Source organism: Mirounga leonina, unplaced genomic scaffold (assembly GCF_011800145.1).
Source record: "Mirounga leonina isolate KUSES-001 unplaced genomic scaffold, KU_Mleo_1.0 Mir_174, whole genome shotgun sequence".
NCBI lineage: Eukaryota > Metazoa > Chordata > Mammalia > Carnivora > Phocidae > Mirounga > Mirounga leonina.
In genome coordinates this window covers 28,306,822-28,328,955 of record NW_023270451.1, presented here as the reverse complement: position 1 = coordinate 28,328,955, position 22,134 = coordinate 28,306,822, and the positions used below count along the sequence as shown (strand labels likewise).

At 31.6% G+C, this 22,134-nt stretch overlaps 1 protein-coding gene across 6 annotated transcripts in view; it reads right to left on the bottom strand.

Annotated features, from left to right (window-relative positions):
- The window catches only part of PHF14 (PHD finger protein 14), a 221,562-nt gene that overhangs the window by 75,749 nt on the left and 123,679 nt on the right, over positions 1 to 22,134 (bottom strand). For 2 of the 6 annotated variants that reach the window (XM_035020638.1, XM_035020640.1), the window contains exons 17-18: positions 7,181 to 7,210; positions 6,345 to 6,462 (exon numbers count right to left, since the gene is read on the bottom strand). In XM_035020638.1, coding sequence (XP_034876529.1) covers positions 6,345 to 6,462; positions 7,181 to 7,210 — 148 coding nt within the window. Of the gene's footprint in view, positions 1 to 6,344; positions 6,463 to 7,180; positions 7,211 to 8,657; positions 15,338 to 22,134 lie in introns of those variants that run through there. The other 4 variants (XM_035020639.1, XM_035020641.1, XM_035020644.1 and 1 more) reach the window with 2 other exon arrangements.

Below are 22,134 nucleotides of genomic sequence, written 5' to 3'. Positions count from 1 at the left end.
GTACCATTTGCCTCAGCAGGCATGTATTACTGCATTTGTAGTTCCAGAAAATCTTACATAGGGATGTAGATGACATTTCTATGCATATGAATTCAACTTACTATTGCTCAAAAAGAGTAGTATACTAGATAGATCAAATAAGAATGAACCAAATGGAGGTCTCCATTCTAAGATAGTTCATCTTGTAGTAGTCAGATAATGACCTGTCATGTATACTCTATAGCTTTTCACCAAACAGAGCTTAAATAAGGATGAACAGTTAAAATCATAACTGGCACAGGCACTGTAAATTATGTGATAAACATTTAAATTCTTAGTGGCAATTTGTGAATACATATGACATGGATGAAGCACTTTAAAAAACATTTATACATGTTCATTTAACCATGTCAAAATAAATTACCTTCATTTTGGGTGTTTTAGCAGACAGAAGTTGTTGAGATCTATATCACGTATACTCTAGAAAAAGACGGAATAGTGAACTGTGTCCTATATTTAAAAAATAAATACAATACTTAGTCTACCTTGTAACTTATATGTAAGTATACAACATAATTTTAAAGTAGTTTGTTGATGTTTCACTTGGGTTATAGGCATTGTGTATATTTGTTTTAAAGTTCTGAAAGTTAATTTTTAGATTAAAATCTTTTTAATAACTGAAGAATTAATATACATAAAACAGAGATTCTTTATTCTTGACTGCTCATTAAAATAATTTAGGGAGCTTGTAAAAAATATAAATGTCCACCCTCATTCCCTCTCTCACCTCCTCCCAAACAATTCAGTCTAAAAACCATCAGACTGGGGTGCCTGGGTGGCTCAGTCGTTAAGCGTCTGCCTTTGGCTTAGGTCATGGTCCCAGGGTCCTGGGACCAAGCCCTGCATCAGGATCCCTGCTCCGCGGGAAGCCTGCTTCTCCCTCTCCCACTTCCCCTGCTTGTGTGCCCTCTCTCACTGTGTCTCTCTCTGTCAAATAAATAAAATCTTTAAAAACAAAAAATAAAAATAAAAACCATCAGGCTATAGTAAGCAAAATAGGTGTCCTTGTGGGGTGAGATTGGAGAGTGATAAGAGATTAGTTTTCTATCAGGGGACTAATCATATAAAAATATTTAAGAATAATGTGGGGCACCTCGGTTAAGCATCCGCCTCTTGGTTTCAGTTCAGGTCATGATCTCAGGGTCGTGAGATCAAGCCCTGTGTCGGCTCCCTCTTGCTTGCACTCTCTTTCTCTCTCTCTCATTCAAATAAATAAATAAAAAAATAAAAATAAATAAATAAATAAATAAAATCTTAAAAAATACATAATATTTAAGAATAATGGGATCCAGTTTTCTGTCAGGGAGAAAAGTGGAATGGTTTCCAATGTCTATAAAGGCAGAAATATAGATGCAATGTGTATGTATACATACATCTAACCCTTGGCTCTGTCTACTGAGACAACCTAGAAGGAATAGTGCAGTAACAATGAGCACATCTAGCACCCACATCTTGGTTTCTAAATACCATTCTCCACTGAAAGGAAATGGAGCTCCTTGGAGAAATGGCTGGTTCCAAGAATAGGGAAAGGAAAAGTATAGTTGAGCCTGGAACATCTTTAGTAAGGAAGTATTTAAAGACTGCTGGGATCATGTCAAAAGGACATAGATGCTAGGTTGAAGTGTCAGAAGACAGCCTGAAGTGGCTTCCATTAGCCAAATTTGGGACAATCTGAACATCAAAATAAATGGTAATAACCAATATAATCTACTGAATAAAACAGAAAATGAAAGTTTGATGAAGAATAGGGTATTTGCATAGTATCAAGGACCTTCCTCAGAATTAATTAATTAAAAGGTGAAGAGAAGAATGGAGAAGACTTGAAGAAAACTAGTCAAGTAATTAAAGTTATACTTTATGAAAGATTACTCTAGTACCAGCATAGGAGTATGGTCCCCAAACATTATTGTTGATGTACCCCCATACTAAAAATATTTTAAATATGAATCTTAACATATATATGTGTGAAGTTATACACTTATACTACAGTATTACATATTATTTACATTATAAAACACAGACATAGAAATTAAAATGGGATGTTATATAGAAGTAAGTTGGTTTTATTAGTTATCTTGCCTATCTCTTAGGGTGCAAATACTTCATTTTGGAGGCCTCTAGTAAAGAGAATGGGTAAAATAGATGAGTATGGCAGACCTATGTAGATAGTTTCCAAAACAGGAGAAACTGATAGAATGAGGAAAAAGTGAGACACTGAATCAAGGCAGTAGCAACGGAGAAAAGGAACAAAGAGCACACTGGAGAAACATTTAAGGAAGAAAACTTTTACAGGACTCAGGAAGTGATTTTCTACATGGGACAAGGATAAACAAAGCTTGAAGATGATTCCAGTTATTTGGCTTGGATGAACAGATGGAATGAGAGGGAAGAAAAAGTAAGAGATAGGTGAAGAAGAGGATTAAGAATAAAATGAACTGCTTTTCCAGGCATATAGCACTCATTAACAGTATTATTATCACAACACAGTAAAGAGCAGAAAGAAAATCACTAATGCATGATGACAGGTAGCAACGAACTAGCTCCACCGAATGTAAACATAATAGCCGCTATCTTAGTCAAATGTCTTTGAAGCATAGCTTATGGGAGAAGGCATGTTTTGTGCATATGTGTTTCCATATGTTTGTATGTATGTGAATTTGTGTTTCCATGTGTGCAAATTTGTGTTTCTATGTGTGCACATGTATATGTATGTATCTGTATCCATGTAGTCATTTTTCATGGATCCTAAAGTAAACTAACTAGGTTTATAATGGGTTGATAAGGCAGAGAAAGCCTTATCATGCCATACTTCATGGGTCTGGATAGAATAAAAAGTCATTCTGTATACAAATATTGAATGATTAGGTTATCATACCCCAAACTAATATGTTGTATGTCAATTATTTCTTAATTTAAAAAACTATCCTACTTTTAGGTAAATTGTTACTAAATCAGTATTAAAACTAACTACACTTAGGTGTATTTTATCATGTACTGAAACTCAAAATTATGGATTATGATATGAATCTTCTTAGATTTTAGTGGAATTTCCAAAAAAGTAATAAGCAGGATTTGTGACAGAAGATTTTTGCCCTCATAAAACCCACAGCAATAAACCTATTACTTGAGAGACAAAGACATGTATAAATGTATTATGCTGCTGAGAGTATACATGGTGATATTTTAGAGTTTCCCCTGCTACAAAAAATTTGGAGACAATATTAACAGTTAAATTACTATTTAAAATGCAATGCATTTTCAAGCACATATTCAGCTATATACCCTCACCTTGTAGTTTATCTAAAATTCTAAGCAAAATAAATAATTTCTTATTTGGGAGTTGAATTTTTATCATAAAAGTTAAGACTTCTTGGACTTAATAATCCTGACTACCACAGAGAAAGGAAGTTGGATATATATTTTACGGCTGTCACAATTTTACACATTCACTCCCCCCTACCTAAATTTATTAGCAACTGATTCACTTCCCTTCTCCTGGCAGTAACGATTTCTATCTTACTTTTCATATCATTAAAATATATGAACATGGCAAACATACCCAGTATTACCTAACAAATGACACTCCACCAAATCTAATAGAAGAAAATGAAGGACAAGCAGAGTATATTAACTTCCATTGTGGGATTCTTTTAGGCCCTAAGATGATACTAATTTTGACTCTGATGCTAATAATATACTGATTTCTTAATTTAAAATAGCTCCCGCAGCAATTCACTGAATTACAAAGCATGACATTATATCTATCAATGCATTCTTCTTGGGACCCAAACTGGCAAACATCTGTTTCAAAGGAAAATGTAAGCAGAAATCTACTACCTGCTGGTCAAGAATGGAAGTCTTCAAAAGTAAACAAAACAGAATGGATGCAACACAAATATTCAAGGTAATAAATTAAGTTTCCAGCTGAACTATTACATTAAATTTAATTTTTTTATTGGAAAAAAGTATAAGTATACCATAGTCATGTAGGTATGATAAAAATACAACTCCACTTCACTGCTGTAAACCTTACAGTAAAATGCTGTGACATTCCAAAGATTATATATAGATACCATAATTGGATGAAATTTTGACCAAGTTGGTTGTTTATATCTGGTATTCAATCAGAGGTCAGAATACAGGAAATTCAAGTTTTCTAACAATGTGCCTTCCTAATGGATTTCCATCAGCATCCAAAGACTTACTGTCTCGTAAAGAGGGAAAAACAAAAATAAAAATAAAAATACCTTATCCTTCTCAATGGCTACTGGCATCCTAGTGCATTACAAAATGTATGATATACTCCTAACATATGTGAAATAGGCCCCTCTTTCATTTTCAGTATTCATTAATGGAATTACTATATAACTTAAAGCCATTCTTTAAGCACTAAATAAATGGTACACATTTATAGTAGTACAGAACCTTTTCAAAAGAATGTATGCAAAAAAAGTGTGTTTATAAAGGGCAATAAATCCTTTAAAAGATGCTTTCCTAATTTGCTTGTTGAGGGTAGGAGGAAACCCCACATAAAAACTGTATTAGAAAAATCATATTACACCACAAAGAGTCCCATAAGACAACTCTCTCAAATCCTTAGTACAACCACAGTTTTTTCATTTTTAAATACAATTTCTGTAAAGCATTTTTTTAATCATGCAATAAAACCTTTGCTATTAAATATGCTCCCTCTTAAATCTGGGTCTTAATAAAATGCCTGGAAAATAATTTTTGATACTGTATAGTTTAAAATCTTGGGAAAAAATGCTTGGTTATTAAATAAAATACACATTATTTTCTATTTTAATAATCATTATACAAATATATAAAATTTTTAATAAAGCTGGTTATTTAAAGAATGCTTTAAATAGGTTTTTTTCTATAACCAAATGTTTTTCTGCAGTTTTTTATAAATAAATTTTTACAGATGGCTTCTGTGGTAATCTAGGTAGTCATTTTAACTTAAAAAATACGTATTTTGGGATTTTTTTTGTCTTTTTTTTACTAGAGCTTATACTTTATTAAAAGGTAAGACTGCAAATATTTATACAGATATCCATTATGCGTTTGGGATTATTCATGATTTTGGTATGTTCTGAAAACAGTGAATTCCTATCCTTTGGAGGATCTCAAATTAAAAACAGACCATTCATTAATGAATTACTAGACTCAATCCACATACTATTTTCCTTGGCCATTATCAAGGTTCTTGAACACTCAAAATTAGACTCAGAATCTAAAGGCAACAATTAGGCCAAAAAGAAAAAAAAAGAATACACACACATACACACACACATATTTGATTCCACAATTAGAAAGGAATTCAGTATCAATTTTAATTAACTGTAGGACAGACAAATGCCATTTAAATGGCATTTAAGAAAGATGGTTTCATGTCCATATTACAGTAGATAGCTGATTTCCATTGTCTATTTAAGGAAGAACAATTTGATTAACCTACAGCTGACCAGAATGTCTTAGTTCAAACACATTCAATATTTTTGTCAAATGAGTTAAAGTATCAGGAGTCTATTCAGACTTTAAAGAAACAATAATCTTAAACTGTAGATTACTGCAATTTAAGGTTGTAATATTGATATTCAAAAGATATAATTTCAGTAATTTTTTGAGATAAAATATTCAACAGCCTTATTATCCTTTCTACTTAGCTAAATAAATATCAAAAATAAAATTTTAGGATATAAAAACTAGTTTTCTCAAGAATAGACTTATCTTTTACTCCCCCCCATACTCATGTTTTGTTTCTTTAATTCCACATGAGTGAAATCATATAGTATTTGTCTTTCTCTGACTTATTTTGCTTAGATCTCAAAGAACAGATTTTATAAAACATTTACAATATACTTAATGAGTCATCTACAAAATAAAATTGGATTTTATTGGTTATTCTGTTGATTCACATTTATATATGTTAATATGTATTTGTCAAAACAAATTTCTTATGACCCAAAGCAGAATTTCCCTGCCATTCCTTAGATGTAGTAAATTAGCACAGGGTGACTTTCTTTGGCGGCTAGTAACACTATTTAATATGTTACAGTTACATAGAAAATACACAAAACAGCTAAAATATTTTGGAAGAAACTACTATAATTTAGTAGAGCTGTTTATTCCTTATTTTAAAGGCAATAAAATCACCATCGCAAAATATTCTTAAAGCACATTAGATTAAAATGTTGGTCGTTCACAATTATACTTATCTTTAAAGTTAGGAAGCTGATGGTATGATATGGCTATCAAAATGAAGTAAAACATTTCTTCTTACGGACTTTTTTTCTCCTTACCTTAGAAGATGAAGAATCACACTCCTGACATATCCATCCATAGCCTGTTTGTTTAGGAGACTTTTTCAAAGGAGGATCCAAACAGCCAAAATGGTAGCACAGTCTGCATTCATCACACCTGCAGGGTAAACAGATTTATGGTATATCTAAATAATATAAAAAAAACTATCTTTTTAAAGACAAATGGCAAACTACTACACATTTCAACATGGCTAATTCTATGCTTAGTTCACAAAATTATTAAAGTCTATAACAAAGACAATCTAAACCTGAAATAAATATTTTAGGAAAAAACAAAATACAACAAAATTAACAAAGTAAATATCATTCAGAACACTTTGATAGTAGAAATGTTAAGAGCATATGAATGAATGTATGTGTATAGCCAAATGTGTTCAAAACTAACAAACACAACAATTTCAGTTTTGAACTTCAAGAATTAATCATTTACCCATTATCTTAAAAACATTTAATATAAGATACAGATAATTCTAGATTATGAATTCAATCTAATTCATTGTGATTACTTAAAAAAACTTAAGCTGTAATCAATCCTATACAATTTGTACCTTATTACTCTTTCTCCAAGTGAAGGTAGATTGTAAATACACTTTCTAATGTTTACAGCATGCTAACGCCATCTAGCAAATAAAAACTGTCCTAAGAATTTGGTATTATTTTCTCAAATATAAATATTCTCAAAATTTACCTGTCACTTTCTCTCAGTGCATTTGGTTTTTCAAAGTACCTCCTAGTACACCTTAAAGCTTATTAACAAATATTTTGATAGTGTCTTTGCCACCTATGATGTACAAAATCTAAGAAAACTATCATACCTATTCTTCGTTTCAGACAATCTCATCCTGCTGACAATGAAGAAAGATCTGCATTATTTCATTGTTTTTGTAAAAAAAATTTGCATCAGTTGGAATAACAAGACCAAAATTTAACAACAAATAACAAAGATGTATACATCTTATAGAAAGGATTATATCCTCGTTTTCTTTGTGCTTTTAAGTTAAAATTAAATACTTTTCTTCAATCTGTCAGATTTTCTTATATATTGTTTCTCTTACTGATTTAAAACACTGAGAAATCCACAACTATGAAACCAAGAGAAAAATTTTATAATACATGTATTACTTGAATAAAATGCAAAATTACTATTCAGTAACCTTTATTAGAAACAAGGGGGAAGGAACTAGTGTTATAAACCAAACACAAAGAAAAATAATTGATTTTCAAAAACCATCACAATAAAAGGGACTATAAATCTACATTTATGTAAAAATTTCAAATCATGCTACAAAATCCAATCGTCCAAGACCCATTTTGGAAATCAGGAGTTTCAGAAAGTTAGCAATTTTAGCTAAGTTATTCAGTTATAAATAAGTTTAAAACACAGTATGTCATAAGTTAATGCATTTCTTCCTCTACAACTTTCTTCTTATGAACCAAATAAACTTACGCACTTTTCCAAAAATCTTTTTTTAGACTCAAGACACAGACTTGTCTATAATGATAATTCCTAGCTACATGAAAACTAAAATCAAATATGAATAACAGCACTTTATTTACTATGCCAATATATTATAAACCAAAATATATTTAAAAGCAGTCAAAATATTCAAATACCTGTTGTTCTGGCATTAAGAAAAAATAATATGTAACATAAAGAGACTAAATGGCAAGCCCACACAATTTTATGTTCTTTCCTGTCAATTCAACTTATTTACCTTTCAATAGTTAAAACTTCAATTACATTACATATAGTTACAGGAACCTTCAGAATATGAGGACTTCTGAATTTATGAGGTTGAGACTTCTAAACAGCTGAGTGCATATTCCTCCAAGCATGAAATCTAGTATTTCAATCATCTTTGATGGGAAATTTAAAACAATCACATTCTTTGCTTCATCAAGAAAATACATTAAATATAATTTACTTTATTTTGTCATCTCAGGGTCATAAATACAAGTAACACATGCTGCTATGTGTCTAACAGCGTGCCAGCCTTTTGTGTTTGGAGTACTATCCGTCTGCTGTTCTGTTTGAATTCTCGTATTCAACTTTTATAGGTTTTCAGGGTCCTCACTTGCTTGAAAATTATTGGCTACTGCTTTCTGATATTGTGACTCTATTTGTCTAAGCATTTCCCTAACAGTAATTTGTTGTGGATTTAGAAAACAGATCTTTAACCTTAGTAAAACTATGCAAATGGACAGTTAAAAGACATGAAAATGAGTACTTTGACTGAGTTAAGTACATGGACTAAATTTTGGTTAACTATATAGTCCTTTTTGCTTCACTTCAGGTTTTTGGGCAACGTCCCTTAGAGTTCAGATTGCCAATAATCCAGGCTCTTGATAGGTGAAGAGGTATGGCATTAATGTTTTCCTAGTTCTTATCAAATTACAACCTAATTATTGCATATTTACTTTAAAACTGTGTCATAATAACTTGAATTTATGATTTATAGTGTATAACTCACATCAAACATCATGAATATAAAGGTAAATTTTAACTTATTATTTTTCACCTTCATCTATGCAGGTGATTCTTGTTGTATCTATGTATTTCCAGCTAATAAATTTAAGAACAAGTTTGCTACACTTAGATATAGTTCCAGTTTGTACCGGATTTCAATTTATTATAAAATCAAGTTACCAGCTCAAGAATAAATGCACAGGGAAAAGAAAGGTTTTATATGCTAGACTTGTTAGATGATAATGTTGAAAGCATATGCCATTTGGAAATAACATAATCCTTACTGACTACTTCATTAGTAATACCTTTTAGAATGACTTAGTCTCCATATGGAACTCTCATGTATTTGTAATGGGTCTCAGAGGAAAGGCAAAATTTGCTTGTCAGAATTAGGGGGTGATATGAGAATTCTCTCAAGTTAATAGCACACTCACCAGTAAATAAAAACTGTTAATAGTTAATATACTTAGGAACTGTCAAAATCCAGGAGAGGAAAAACACAAAGAAATAAATCAATCTTGAAATCAATAGCTCTGTTAATAAGTATGCAAATTAAAGCTCTTTCTACAAATGACTAAACTTATTTCCATGTGGAAAAAATATGGTTATTTCTACATTAGAATATTGAGGACATCCATAGCTTTATGTGCTGGTAACAAAAATATCCTGAATGATACAAGTAAACTCCAACAGAATTTGTAAGAATTAATACATCATAGACAAATGCAAGAGATACCATCAAGAATCCTAGAAACCAAAGAACAATGTAGATGGTAAAAATAGTGGATTACTTATTTCATTCACACACACACACACACACACACACACACACACACACTCCACTTTGGAAACTTTGGCAAATTTTGTCAGCCAATAAATTCTAGCTATGTTATAAATTCAGATCTTTTTTAAAAATTGAAAATCAGAAACTCCTAAGGGTCTGCAATCATTCTGCTACATAAAAGGTGAAATAAAGTTGAAGTAGTTATTGATCAAATTATTTATGATCTCTACTTCTATTTCTTACACATACCTGGAAACATGTAACTGCAGCACATAACACACATACATATTTAATTTATCAAAAAAGTGAATAAAATGTTTTAAAATCTTTTCCAAGAGCAGTCATTGACCCACAAAAGCATAGTGATATAACACAATATACTTTATTAAAGAACACAAATGTCTATGTAAAAAAAAAAAAACATTATAATATACCAACAGCACATATACTAAGTAGAAAGGCAGTATCTTAAAATATTTAAAGAGAATATTAAACTAACCCATAAAGAAACACTATAAATTTTTTTTAATAAAATACAAATTGGATGCTTAAAGAAGTATCCTTTAAACATCTAATAAATATTGTACACATTAACACTATAGGGCATTCTAAAATTACAGTTCTAATGAGATAAAATGAATCCCATTTATAAGATGAAAGGAAACCTGACTGTTTAGATTATTACTAAATACAATTTCCTAGGTATCAGATTCATAAATGATACAGATGTAAATAATAAAGCAGCTATATATATGTGGTCTTTTACACAATGATTTGACAAAATGCAGTGACCAAATAAACACAGTTCTATATGTATTTAAAATACTTACTTAGCATACGGTTAAGTATAGCACCCTAGACAAAGAAGAGGAAGAAAATGACTTATGTTCACGTCCTAAGATCCATACAACAAGCAGTCCTTGGTTTATGTGATTACTGAGAATACGAATACAAGTAAAAAGAAACAACTGATTTATTTCCGCCTGTGCCAAGAGAAAGGCTAAAAGCCAGTCTTCCAAAGGATTTCTTTAACCCTCTTAATTTCCAATTGATAATTTCATTAGAATACACTAAATACCTATTTTTAAACTAACTGAAACAAGTAAGTGCACCTCCTATGCATATAACTTATAGCCAGATGATAAGCTAAACTTCAGAAGAAGAGAAATCCATAACATGAGACTTGAAAAGGGATGTACATTTTTTTGTGATCAAGTTGATCCATAATCACAGCTATTTTTTATGTCAAGGAACATTTTATTTAGATCCATGTCTGTATATGGTAAAATACTGATTGAAATATATATACTATTACATCTGTTCACTCAAAAAGAAAACAGACTAAATATTGAGAGAACTGATGGGTTGGGTTTCCTTACTTTTTCATGATTTCTTTGTAAAACTTCTATATGAGAAAGATCAAAAGAATTTATCTTTAATACTAACATTACTTAAATAAAATCTCACTAGCAGCTTAAAACACCCAAACAAATCTATTAACAGTAGTGAGATTCTTTCATTGAATAGTAGCCAATTATTTCAATTACTCATTTTAACAGATGGAGAAAATGCTGGATTGTGGCCAATGAGTTAAATCACTTTTAAGATAATACACGCTTCAACAAAATTCTGCGTTCTATCAATATCAGAATAACATTTCATATCAATAAAGACATTTTACTCCTTATATTTTACAATTTTAGTGCAAACCACCTATATGACCATTTTCTAAACAAAATAATTAGAAAATGTACTTATATCATATTTTACAAATAGAAGACTAATGTGGACATCTTCAACATATTTTCATTAACGCCACTATAGACCTCTATTTTTACCACAGGCAATAATGAATGAATGAGTGATAAGAAAGACAAATATACTCTTTACCCGTGAAAGTATATTAATTGATAAAAGTATCTGGATAATTACTGAAATCCAAATTCATATTTAATGATAACTTAAATAATGACATCAATTCAGTTAGCTACATCTGTAACAGCCAGGTTACAAGATTCAAAGAGAAAAAAATAAAACATGAAACAAAAAGAATTTATACAAAAATACACAATTAAGGTCAAGTACCTCCTCACAGCATGAAAGAATGATTAGACATTTCCATACCTGAAACACATCTGCTTTGTTCTTTAATAAACTGATCTCCATCTGCTCATGCCCTTGGAAATTTTTCAGCAGTACAACCTGCTGTGCTCAAACCCCACATAACTTTGTATTTCCCTGTTCATAATTAACTAATTACGCTCTAATCAATAGTGTAGATCCTGATTTTTACAATGTAAATCAGATAAATGAGATAATAGCTGGGGGTCAATCTCATTTTATTTACAAAGCCCAGCATGAACATCCAATTTCATTTTATCTTATGTACCTGAACAGCAATGAATCTTATCAGCAGGCCTATAGAAAGTCTTAAGAGTGAGCACTGTGAGAAAGAGGCCTATGTTTTTATAAAGAAAGTATTTGCAAACCATGTCCACCTCAGAAATATTTTTAATCACAATCCTTAATACTATGTAAATTTACAAAGTCCTGACTCAGACAGGTAGAAAAAAATCTATCTTCATATGCATGCAACCCTAAAGCTGAGTCTCTTAAACAAGTTTCAATTGTCAAAAATAATTTTAGAAAAAAAAAAAAAAAAAAAAATTTTAACATTACATTTCACTCTGCTGTAGAAAGTCCTTCTACAACTCCTTGAATAGATTTTGGTGAAATATTCATAAAATATTTCCATATTGTGAATCAAGTAAAACAGTGGTAAGTTTTGTCAAATAAGGAACATTGTTTAAAAAGAGTGATAGGATGTATAAACAAGGAAATAGGATAATGATAATAAATGATTATTATTTATTGGTCAGTAATCTATTTTTAATGCCATAAATGTAAAATCAGATAAACGTCAAGAAATACATGAACAATGACGGTATAGAAGTGATACATAAAAATCATTTCTAAACTTAAGATGGATAAAGGTTAAGGCTAACCTTTTCATGTTCAAACATAACCCTAATTTCCAACCTTTTTTTTTAAACAAAGAATTAGTGAATTATGGACAAACGCTATGTTCTTTGACTAACTTGTTACCTAAAACAGTGCTGTCCCCATAGTAATTAAAATTAAAAAGTAAAAAAAATTGTTTAAATGGCTTTATAAAACACTGTATGTGTTTTAGATGTAACTCCTACAAACTTATCTAGAAACAAATATTTTTGAAAATGTAAGGGCATTTTTTAAGGACATTAACTCCATCTTCAGTCAATCAATGTCAACCACAACACAATGATTCTTTTAAAAACTATTATATACAAATGGTTCTCAAAGTGCTTGGTCCCTGACCAGCAGTATCACTCAGGAATTTGTTAAAAATGCAAATTTTCAAGCATCATCCCAGATCTATTGAATTAGAACCTGTAGGGAGACAAAAGGAGGGAGTAAGGTAGGGAAGAGGACAAAAAGGAGGTGGACTAACACAACAATCTGTGTTTTAACAAACCCTTCCTATGATTCTGATGCACTATGAAATCTGAGAACCACCACTATATACTACTATATCATTCTTCTTGTATTTCTGAGTCATTTAGTTTCCTTCCTGATATTTTAGTGTATTTTTCCTTTCCCTACCTTGTGAGAAATAGCCATCAATTTACCTGTCCTGGCAATTTTATACACCTGTGAAATATGCATCATTTAGTATATATTTTCTTAAGGACACATTAATAATATCTCCTTTGAATAGCAATTGAACTGATTATGGAAAAGAGTTAATTTTATACTGTGGAAATATGAGAGCACTTAGGAGATTATTAGGAGAAAATGTTTTATTCTACTCCCTTTAAAAGTTCTCTTACTGTGAATCCATGTTTGCAGGACCAATGATCTTATGAATTATGAGATTTGTATTTGTGATGTGTGACAAAGATTTTAGTGTTAGCACCAAATATGGAATAGCATATCTACCACTGAAGATTGTAAGATGGAGAATGATGATAATGTAGTATTCTAATTAGAATCAAGGTGGAAAGGATTTTGATTAATAGTGACACCAAAACCACAAGGCTTAATGATTCCTCAAAAAATCTAAAATAAAATGACCGCTAGTAATTTCTCACCATATATCAAGGAGGGCTAGGAACATTAGCATAGTCTTTTAAGGAAATGGCAATCTGTCATTTTTCTTATAATCAGTTGCAGTTAAGCAACAGTAATAATTATCAACTTTCTCTTAAGCTTATGTAGAGATAACAAGTCCTTCCTTATTCCAGAAAAAAAAAAAAAAGCCTACTGGTTTTGCTACAGGCTATTAATATTTTTCCTCCAATGTTAAAAGATCTTTTGATAAGTTAATAATCTCAGTTTATACGTATTTTATATACATATTACTTTTATTAAACATCTTATCCAATAATATGATTCTTTACTGTAACTATAGATTACTAGCATAGAACAACTTTATACTTACACTTGCTTTTGATTATCTATAACATTGCCTACTCTATTCCTAAAGTTTAAACTATTTTCAATTGCCACTATACCTGAAAAGATGTCCAAACCACAATTATGAATCAGGAAATTCCAAGAGACATGTTAACAATTACATGTATATGTACATTTCAATTTCAGCCAAGAGTCTCTTCTAAATCAGTTCAAGATGGAGTGATGGAATATTCAACATATTTCTGTCGTTGATTTAAAACTGGATCATTAAAACTTGAAGATCAAATTTTAATTCTGTAAACCTCTGGAAAAATATAGATGTTGATGAAGATCTTTCAGCTGGAAGGTTGTATAGTCATTAAGCTTTGTATCTCCCTCCTTATTTCATAACCTCATATTTAAGGTCACGAAAAATAAAATTATACTGAACAAGGAAAGTTCATATTAAATCAATAAGGACTGAATAAATTTGGATATTACTAAAAAAGTATCTAGAGATCAACACAGATATATTTTACTAATGAGCTTAAAATCTGAAGTTGTAAAAGTTTCATGCTAATAATATTAGTGCTTTCACACTAGGACTAATGAGCCAAAACTAGAATGGCATATGCTTCACAAGTCTTTCACTTTTGCTGAATTTTAAATAGAAATAACCTTTAATATAAGAGTCTATAGTTGTTTCCCAATGTAACATTTCACATATGAATATATGTTTTAAGTTGGATGAAACAGAATAGCGGACTAGTGGAATGCATTGTCTTTCTTGTTACTGGTATTGTTCAACAACAACAGTGAGTAGCACATTGCATTTAAGTCCCACAGGCTTCCATAACTCTTCAGTAAGTCCAAACACTGTATATCATCATTTGCCAAAGAAGCAAGAGGGAAAGACATTACTTAATAGGACAATTCTGACAAGACATTATCTACTATTTTTCAACAATGCACATATCAAATGTTTCTGATTAGTGCAAGAAAGAAAAAAAAGTAGAAGAAAAAAATAGAAAAAAATCCACACAGGCAAATTAACTGCCTTGTCAGTCCAAGCAACAAACCAGTCAATTACATTCTATCCAAACCTGACAAGCAAAGGCAACTTTTTGCAGTGATAAGCTTATGGGAAGGACAAGATAGCTGTTCTCCTTTACTTTATGTACTCTATTGAGAGTGTTATCCACATTTTTAAAATCACACTTATAAAAGAGGTTTCCAGGATTGCCTCCGAGGATGAGCTGTGGCAGAGTTGGGTCTCATGAAGGGTATCTACACAGTAAAGTGATAAGAAAAGAACATTAACATTTAAAGATCATAGCAGCTCTGTACTATGTCTTATGAAACATACTAACAATACCACAGTAGATTCAAATAACATATGATTTGGTCCAAAGAGATAGATACCCTAAACCTAAATGCCATGATCTTGTATAGGTTCTTACTGGTTAAAATGGAATCATTTTATCCTTTGAAACATTGAGTTGCCTCCTCTTGTATTATTAGTATTGTTACTATTAGTTTTAGTTGTCAAAATAAATTTATCTTACTAAAACAGAAAAGAATACATAAAAATGTTGGAGGGTCTGTATTTACATAAGCAAACATGTATTTGATCAATACATACTTCAAAAAATAGCAGTTTGCTCTTTTTTCTTCAACTATGGCAATTTAGCAATTCTTGAGCAACTATGCTGAAGGCATACTGAATGCAAATGTGCTGACAACAAGCACACCTAATCACCATGTCACGGGGCTGGTTCTGCTCAACTAGAGAGTCTCAGGGAGGACATTTTCAATGATTCTTATCCCCTGTGCTTACACTGCCTTCCTTTGTTAAGGACAATCCTAGAAATGTTTGGTTACCATTGTGAAAAGTGTATCTCGAACTAGCTCTTTTAGTGGACTGTGAAACAACAATGGCAGAGAACAGATCTCACTGTGAAGACCTGGTAGATTATGAATGCACGAATTTCAGCCAAATTTTCAAAACTCATTCACTTCCATTTATTTCTCAAAACTTCTTCTGGTGTTTCTTGTATTTATTTCACTAGCAACATGTATTCATTTGCTACCTTCATGCCTTTATTTTCAGAGGAGAAATGTGAGGTGCTTAGTGATTAGAAGAGCATTTTTTTTTTTTTTTGACTGTGGTAAACATAGACATTTATTTCCTTCAGGTATCTATACCTATGTAGATGAGGTGAAACTGTCAAAGTAGTCACACATCATAGAGAAACTTCATTTTAAAATTTACTAGAAAGATGTGTTTAATGCTTCTAAGTTCCATTGAGAAAAAGAAAGTGAAAAGTGGCACAATCACAGACAAATACAGCACTACTGAGAAGAGCTACCACACCAAGCTGAATAATTTCCAAAGAAAGCAAAAACAAAACTGTACAAGAAAAAAAAGAATATAATGTGAAACACAGTTTTCAGAGAAATGTACTTATCGACATATGAGAAATAAACAGAAAGAGTTGAATTCCCTTGTCAAATAACAAGGACATAGGGAGAGCTGAATTCCCTTGCCGAATAGTCATATGTGCTAACTTTTCTCAGTGCTTCAGTCTCTAAGAGCTTTAAGCACATTCTGAATGTGATATTCTGAGAAGTGCTTTGACTGCAACTTAAGAACTACTACATAAGCATAATGCAAGAGGAAGCAACCACACCATTTACCAGAGAAGTATAATTAAATCTTAATTACATGCACAAATGATGGGGACTAGCAGACAACCCAAAAGATGTGTATTTAACTTTGAAAGGAATTTGAACATAGAAACATTAGATATCATGGAAATCTCCTCTAAACCCCAATTAAATCTAAGTTGAACTCTGAAAAAAACTAAAAAGCTATTGCTAATATTCCTCTATCCTAAAATTTCCCTTACTATTCCAAATCTCCCTTAAAGCTAGAATAAGCAGTGTGACTTGTTTTGGCTACTATTTTCCTAGGACAAAAGACTATGTGGTCTTTTACATCAGAGATCAAATTGTGGCTTCGTATTTATTCCATATTTATCTAGTAAGCTTACGTATAAATTACTACAGAAAAAAGGAATTACGTATTTTCAAAGGGCTTCCCTGATGCATGCAAGAGTAGTCTGTATCTTGTATAGTTGGAATTGCCTGCCAAGAAGCATTTACTTCTTCTGACCCAACAAAGTCAATATGCTAACAGTGTACTCTAGAGAGGCAGTATATCTAATGATTAGAGCATAAGCTACATAGTCAAGACTACCTAGACTCAAACCCTAATTCCACCACTTTCTAGTTGTGTGATCTTGGACAAGTAATTCTTCTCAGTTCCCTCACCCATAAAATAAGGATAAAATCTGTATCTATTTCCTGGGATTACAGGAAATAAAATATGGAAAGCACTAGCACATTGGCCCATAAAAAGCATCAGTAAATCTCAGCAACTAATATGAAGAGGTTTATCAAACAGTGTAAGTATTTACTGGAAGGGAAAATTTTATATTTTAATACATAATTTATATAGTATCAATATGTAATTGGAATAATTTCTATTTCATGATGCTTAGTAACTCTGTACCTCAGTTACCTAATTTCCAAAATGGAGATGTGCATACCTCATAGGACTGTTGTAAAAACTGAATGAGATGATACATTTGGAGAGCAAAGAATAGAGTCTGGACATAGTAAACACCTAACATTAGCATTATTTAAATTCCCAGTTCATAAAGACTTTAAAATAACATTTTACTAGGGTTCAATTACAAACGTTAAAAATATGAGAATCTTACACATTATTACCTAGATATAAAAATCTATCAACTCCAAAATTTATATCCAATGTTATTTTCAAATTCATTTCACCTCTAATTTCATTAATATTATGATTATTTCATATGTCCAAAACTATGCAAAACCAATGCAAATCAAAACCTTGTTATAGAAGGAACAGATTAAACAGGATGTTTGATTAAAAAAAGAAAGAAAAACCAGAAAATATAGTTGGTTTCTAATACTAGGATTTGGATTATGCTTATTTTGTATGACTCCAAGGACTGAAATTATTAAGGAGAGACATGTCAATCACTTGGGGAGAGAAATTGCCCACGGTCAGACCTGCCTCAAAAGGAAATGGGTTACTTACACACTCCTATTCCTGAAAGAAGCTCTCTCCCTGTCTCTTAGTAGTGATACTTGGCAGATGATGCAAGTATCGGATGGTGTGATTACAGGCTTTGAGATCCTTTTCAGGACTGTACAGTGTTTTGGAATCTCTTCAAGTTACAAAAGTTACAAATTTTGAGAAAAAATAAGATTGATGCCTTTATTTTACAGATGAGACAATGACTTTAGAGATAGCTTAATTCAAGGTCATTCATCTAGCCAAAAGGAGAACTGTGGCTAGAGTTCCAGTCTTTCCAAACAATTCAATGTATAATAGATAATCCTTTCTGTGTAACTTAAAATAGTGACACATTTCAATGGAAAATAAGTAAAAATTTTCAAAAACAAATTTTACTGAAAAATAGATGAGTGAATGAGAAATATTTCACTGCTATATATGCTTGAAATTATATTTACTACTCTAAAATGGCTTTCTCCAGAAATACCACACTTCACTATGTAATATATACCATGTTCAGGCTTTTGTTTTCTTTAAATACAAATTACTTGTTTATAATGTATTTAAAAAGAAAAATAAAATTTAAAAATTCAAACACTGATAACATGTAACATACAAACATTTATGGAATCATACAAAGTTACTTAAAGGTTAAGTATTTTAATTAATACAGATTTAAAAATCAAAGAATGTCATATTAAATACTGAATGTGTAAGGCAAATTAGCCATCCTACACATCTAACAAAATTAAATCAAGTTAGTTATAAAAGAAAAAAACATACTGAGTAAACATTTTTTAATGTAATTTTATCAGAATATCACCTTAATAAGAAAAATTCAGTGGCAACTGGGTTACCCTCATTATCCAAATATGAATACGTAGAAATTAAACATCTCTTCCTAAATTTTTACTAGTGGAAAAACATTCTTAAAAATAACTATTTTCCTTTGCCAGACCCGGTTTATTTTCTAATTTCCTCTTTAGGATCTAACCTTTTTACGACGTACAATACAGCATCATTTTATGTTCGAAGACATTAACTTAAATCACTGATACATTGCTTTTTATAAAGCCAGGTCTAAAACAAAAAGGCAGCATTCTTAGTGGTAGGGATGGCCAAGTAGCTTCTAAGAATGGTGATATAAAGCATTCAATTTTAAATTTTAGACTGTTGTGCCTGTAAGATATCTTTGTTACCCTAAGTTTGTTCAGTAAATGTTCATGATAGCCTTGGAATATTGCATTTGGAGACTAACGTAAAGTACAGCAGGGTCAAGTGGAGAATAAAGCAGGAGAACACATGGCCTACTCTGAATATTAGGAAGGATACTGGTGGGCTTCCTACAATGACTAGAGTTGAGGTTTAAGCCATTTTATCGGGCAAGAGAAAGACCCAAAACTTTGGAGGAACTGAAATATATTAGAGCTACAGAATGCAGTTATACGCTAGCCATAAAAATGAGTAGAGCTAAAGCAAACAGTGGAATCCATGGAGGGCTAATCAGAAGTAAGAAACACAGAAAGAAGGCAAAAGAAAACACTGAAACACCTAAGTAGGAAACAGTGAAACAGAATAACATAGTGAAACAGATGTTGAGAAAGATCTCAAGGAAGCCACAAGAATGAAAAAGGGAAGGAATGGACTTCAAGAAATGTTATGATGGATAATTGTTCCCAAATTATTCTGATATTTGTAGTTTTCAAATAATACACCACAGCTATATTTAAAAATTTTTTGTAACAAAATCATTATAATTCTATGAATAAAAGTAAATATACTAAGATGCTATAAGATTAAAGGAATTTAAACTCTTATTTTGGGATTTTTTTGTATGTATATTTTTATAATGAACAAAATTTAAAATACGTTTCCAAGCACATGTCTTTAAGTTTTTAAAAGGATTTTTCTTTCTTTCTTTCTTTGAGAGAGAGGGAGAGCAAGAGAACACACAAGTAGGGAAGAGGATCAGAGGAAGAGGGAGAAGCAGACCCCCTGCTGAGTAGAGAGCGTGATGCCAGGCTCAATCCCAGGACCCTGGGATCATGACCTGAGCCGAAGGCAGACGCTTAACTGACTGAGCCACCCAGGCGCCCCTGCCTTTATTATTACTATTTTTTAATTAACAGACTTTATTTTTCAAAGTTTTAGGAAAATTGAGTAGATATACAGAGATTCACATATACTCCCTCCTACACACACACACACACACACACCCCACCCCTCCCTTTAAATTTAAATGTTAAAGTCTTCATTTTTATACAATGGGCACTTTTGATAGCTCCGGGGTAAGAAAAAATGAAAAAGAAGAATGACAGAAACAGAGGAAGAAACAAACATGCTGAGATTTGGGAATGTGCACATTTCATTGATTCTTATTCAGTGTAACGATATTGGACAAGTCTCTGAGTTAGAGACAAAGTAAACAATGAACTTTGAGTATTTAAAGGGAAGGGAGATTTTCAGAGGAGAGCTGAACTAGCCTTCACTGCCTCTGGCATTCAGTGTGTGTTTTAGATTCTTATATTAATTGTGAAGAAGTAAAATAATATTTGAAGAGTGTGATACATTAAGGATGTATACTGTAAACCCTAGGGCAAATATTAATTCTTAAAACAGAGTCTAATTAATAAGACAACGATGGAGATAGGACAGAATCGTAAAAAAAATACCCAATGCAAAAGTAGGCAGAAAAAGAGAATAAAAAATAACAAAGAACAGATGAAATAAATAGAAAACAATACCAAGATGGTAGATTTAAATTCAACCATGTCAATAATTAATTCTAAATGATGTTACCTCGTTAAACGACTGAGACTGTCAAATTGGATAAAACAGCACGTTCCAACTATATGCTGTGTACTAGAAATACAGTCCATTTTAAATATAGTCTGTATATCTGAGTGTGCATGTATGTATGGAGATATATATATCATAATTAATTATAAATATAAAGCTATTCTAAGCTTAAAGATATAGTTAAAAGTAAAAAAGGGTAAAAGATATACCATGGAAACAGCAATCAGTAACCTACAGTAACATCAGACCTACTGCCTACAGTAACATCAGACAAAGTAAGTTTCAGAAAAAGAATGTTACCAGAGATTAAAAGGGACATTACACTGATAAAGGGGTCAATTCACTAAGAAGAAATAATGTATAAGGCAAACAAAGATAAAGACAGTTAAAAGTAAAAAAGGGTAAAAGATATACCATGCAAACAGCAATCAGTAACCTACAGTAACATCAGACCTACTGCCTACAGTAACATCAGACAAAGTAAGTTTCAGAAAAAGAATGTTACCAGAGATTAAAAGGGACATTACATTGATAAAGGGGTCAATTCACTAAGAAGAAATAATGTATAAGGCAAATACTAATAAAACTGAAAGGTGATATATACAAATCTACATTATAGCCAGAAACTTTAATACTCTTCTCTTAGTAATTAATAGTACAAATAGATAGAAAATAAATATGTATAAAAACACCTGAACAATGTATTAACCTATTTTTTTTTAACCTATTTTTATAGGACATTCCATTCAACAAGTGATGAATATACTCTTTTCAATTGCACACAGAACAAGACAGTCCATATTCTGGGCCATAAAATAAACCTCAATGAATTAGAAAGAATTGAAATCATACAAAATATGCTTTTTATTTTTTTTAAGATTTTATTTATTTATTTGAAATAGAGAGACACAGTGAGAGAGGGAACACAAGCAGGGGGAGTGGGAGAGGGAGAAGCAGGCTTCCCGCCGAGCAGGGAGCCCGATGCGGGGCTCAATCCCAGGACCCTGGGATCATGACTTGAGCCAAAGGCAGATGCTTAACGACTGAGCCACCCAGGCGACCCCAAAATATGCTTTTTATAACACTATTTTGGCCAAGAGAACGGTTTCCTCCCTAAAGGCTCTAAAAGTCAATGATCAGGTTCAACAAGGAGAGAATGGAACTCCTG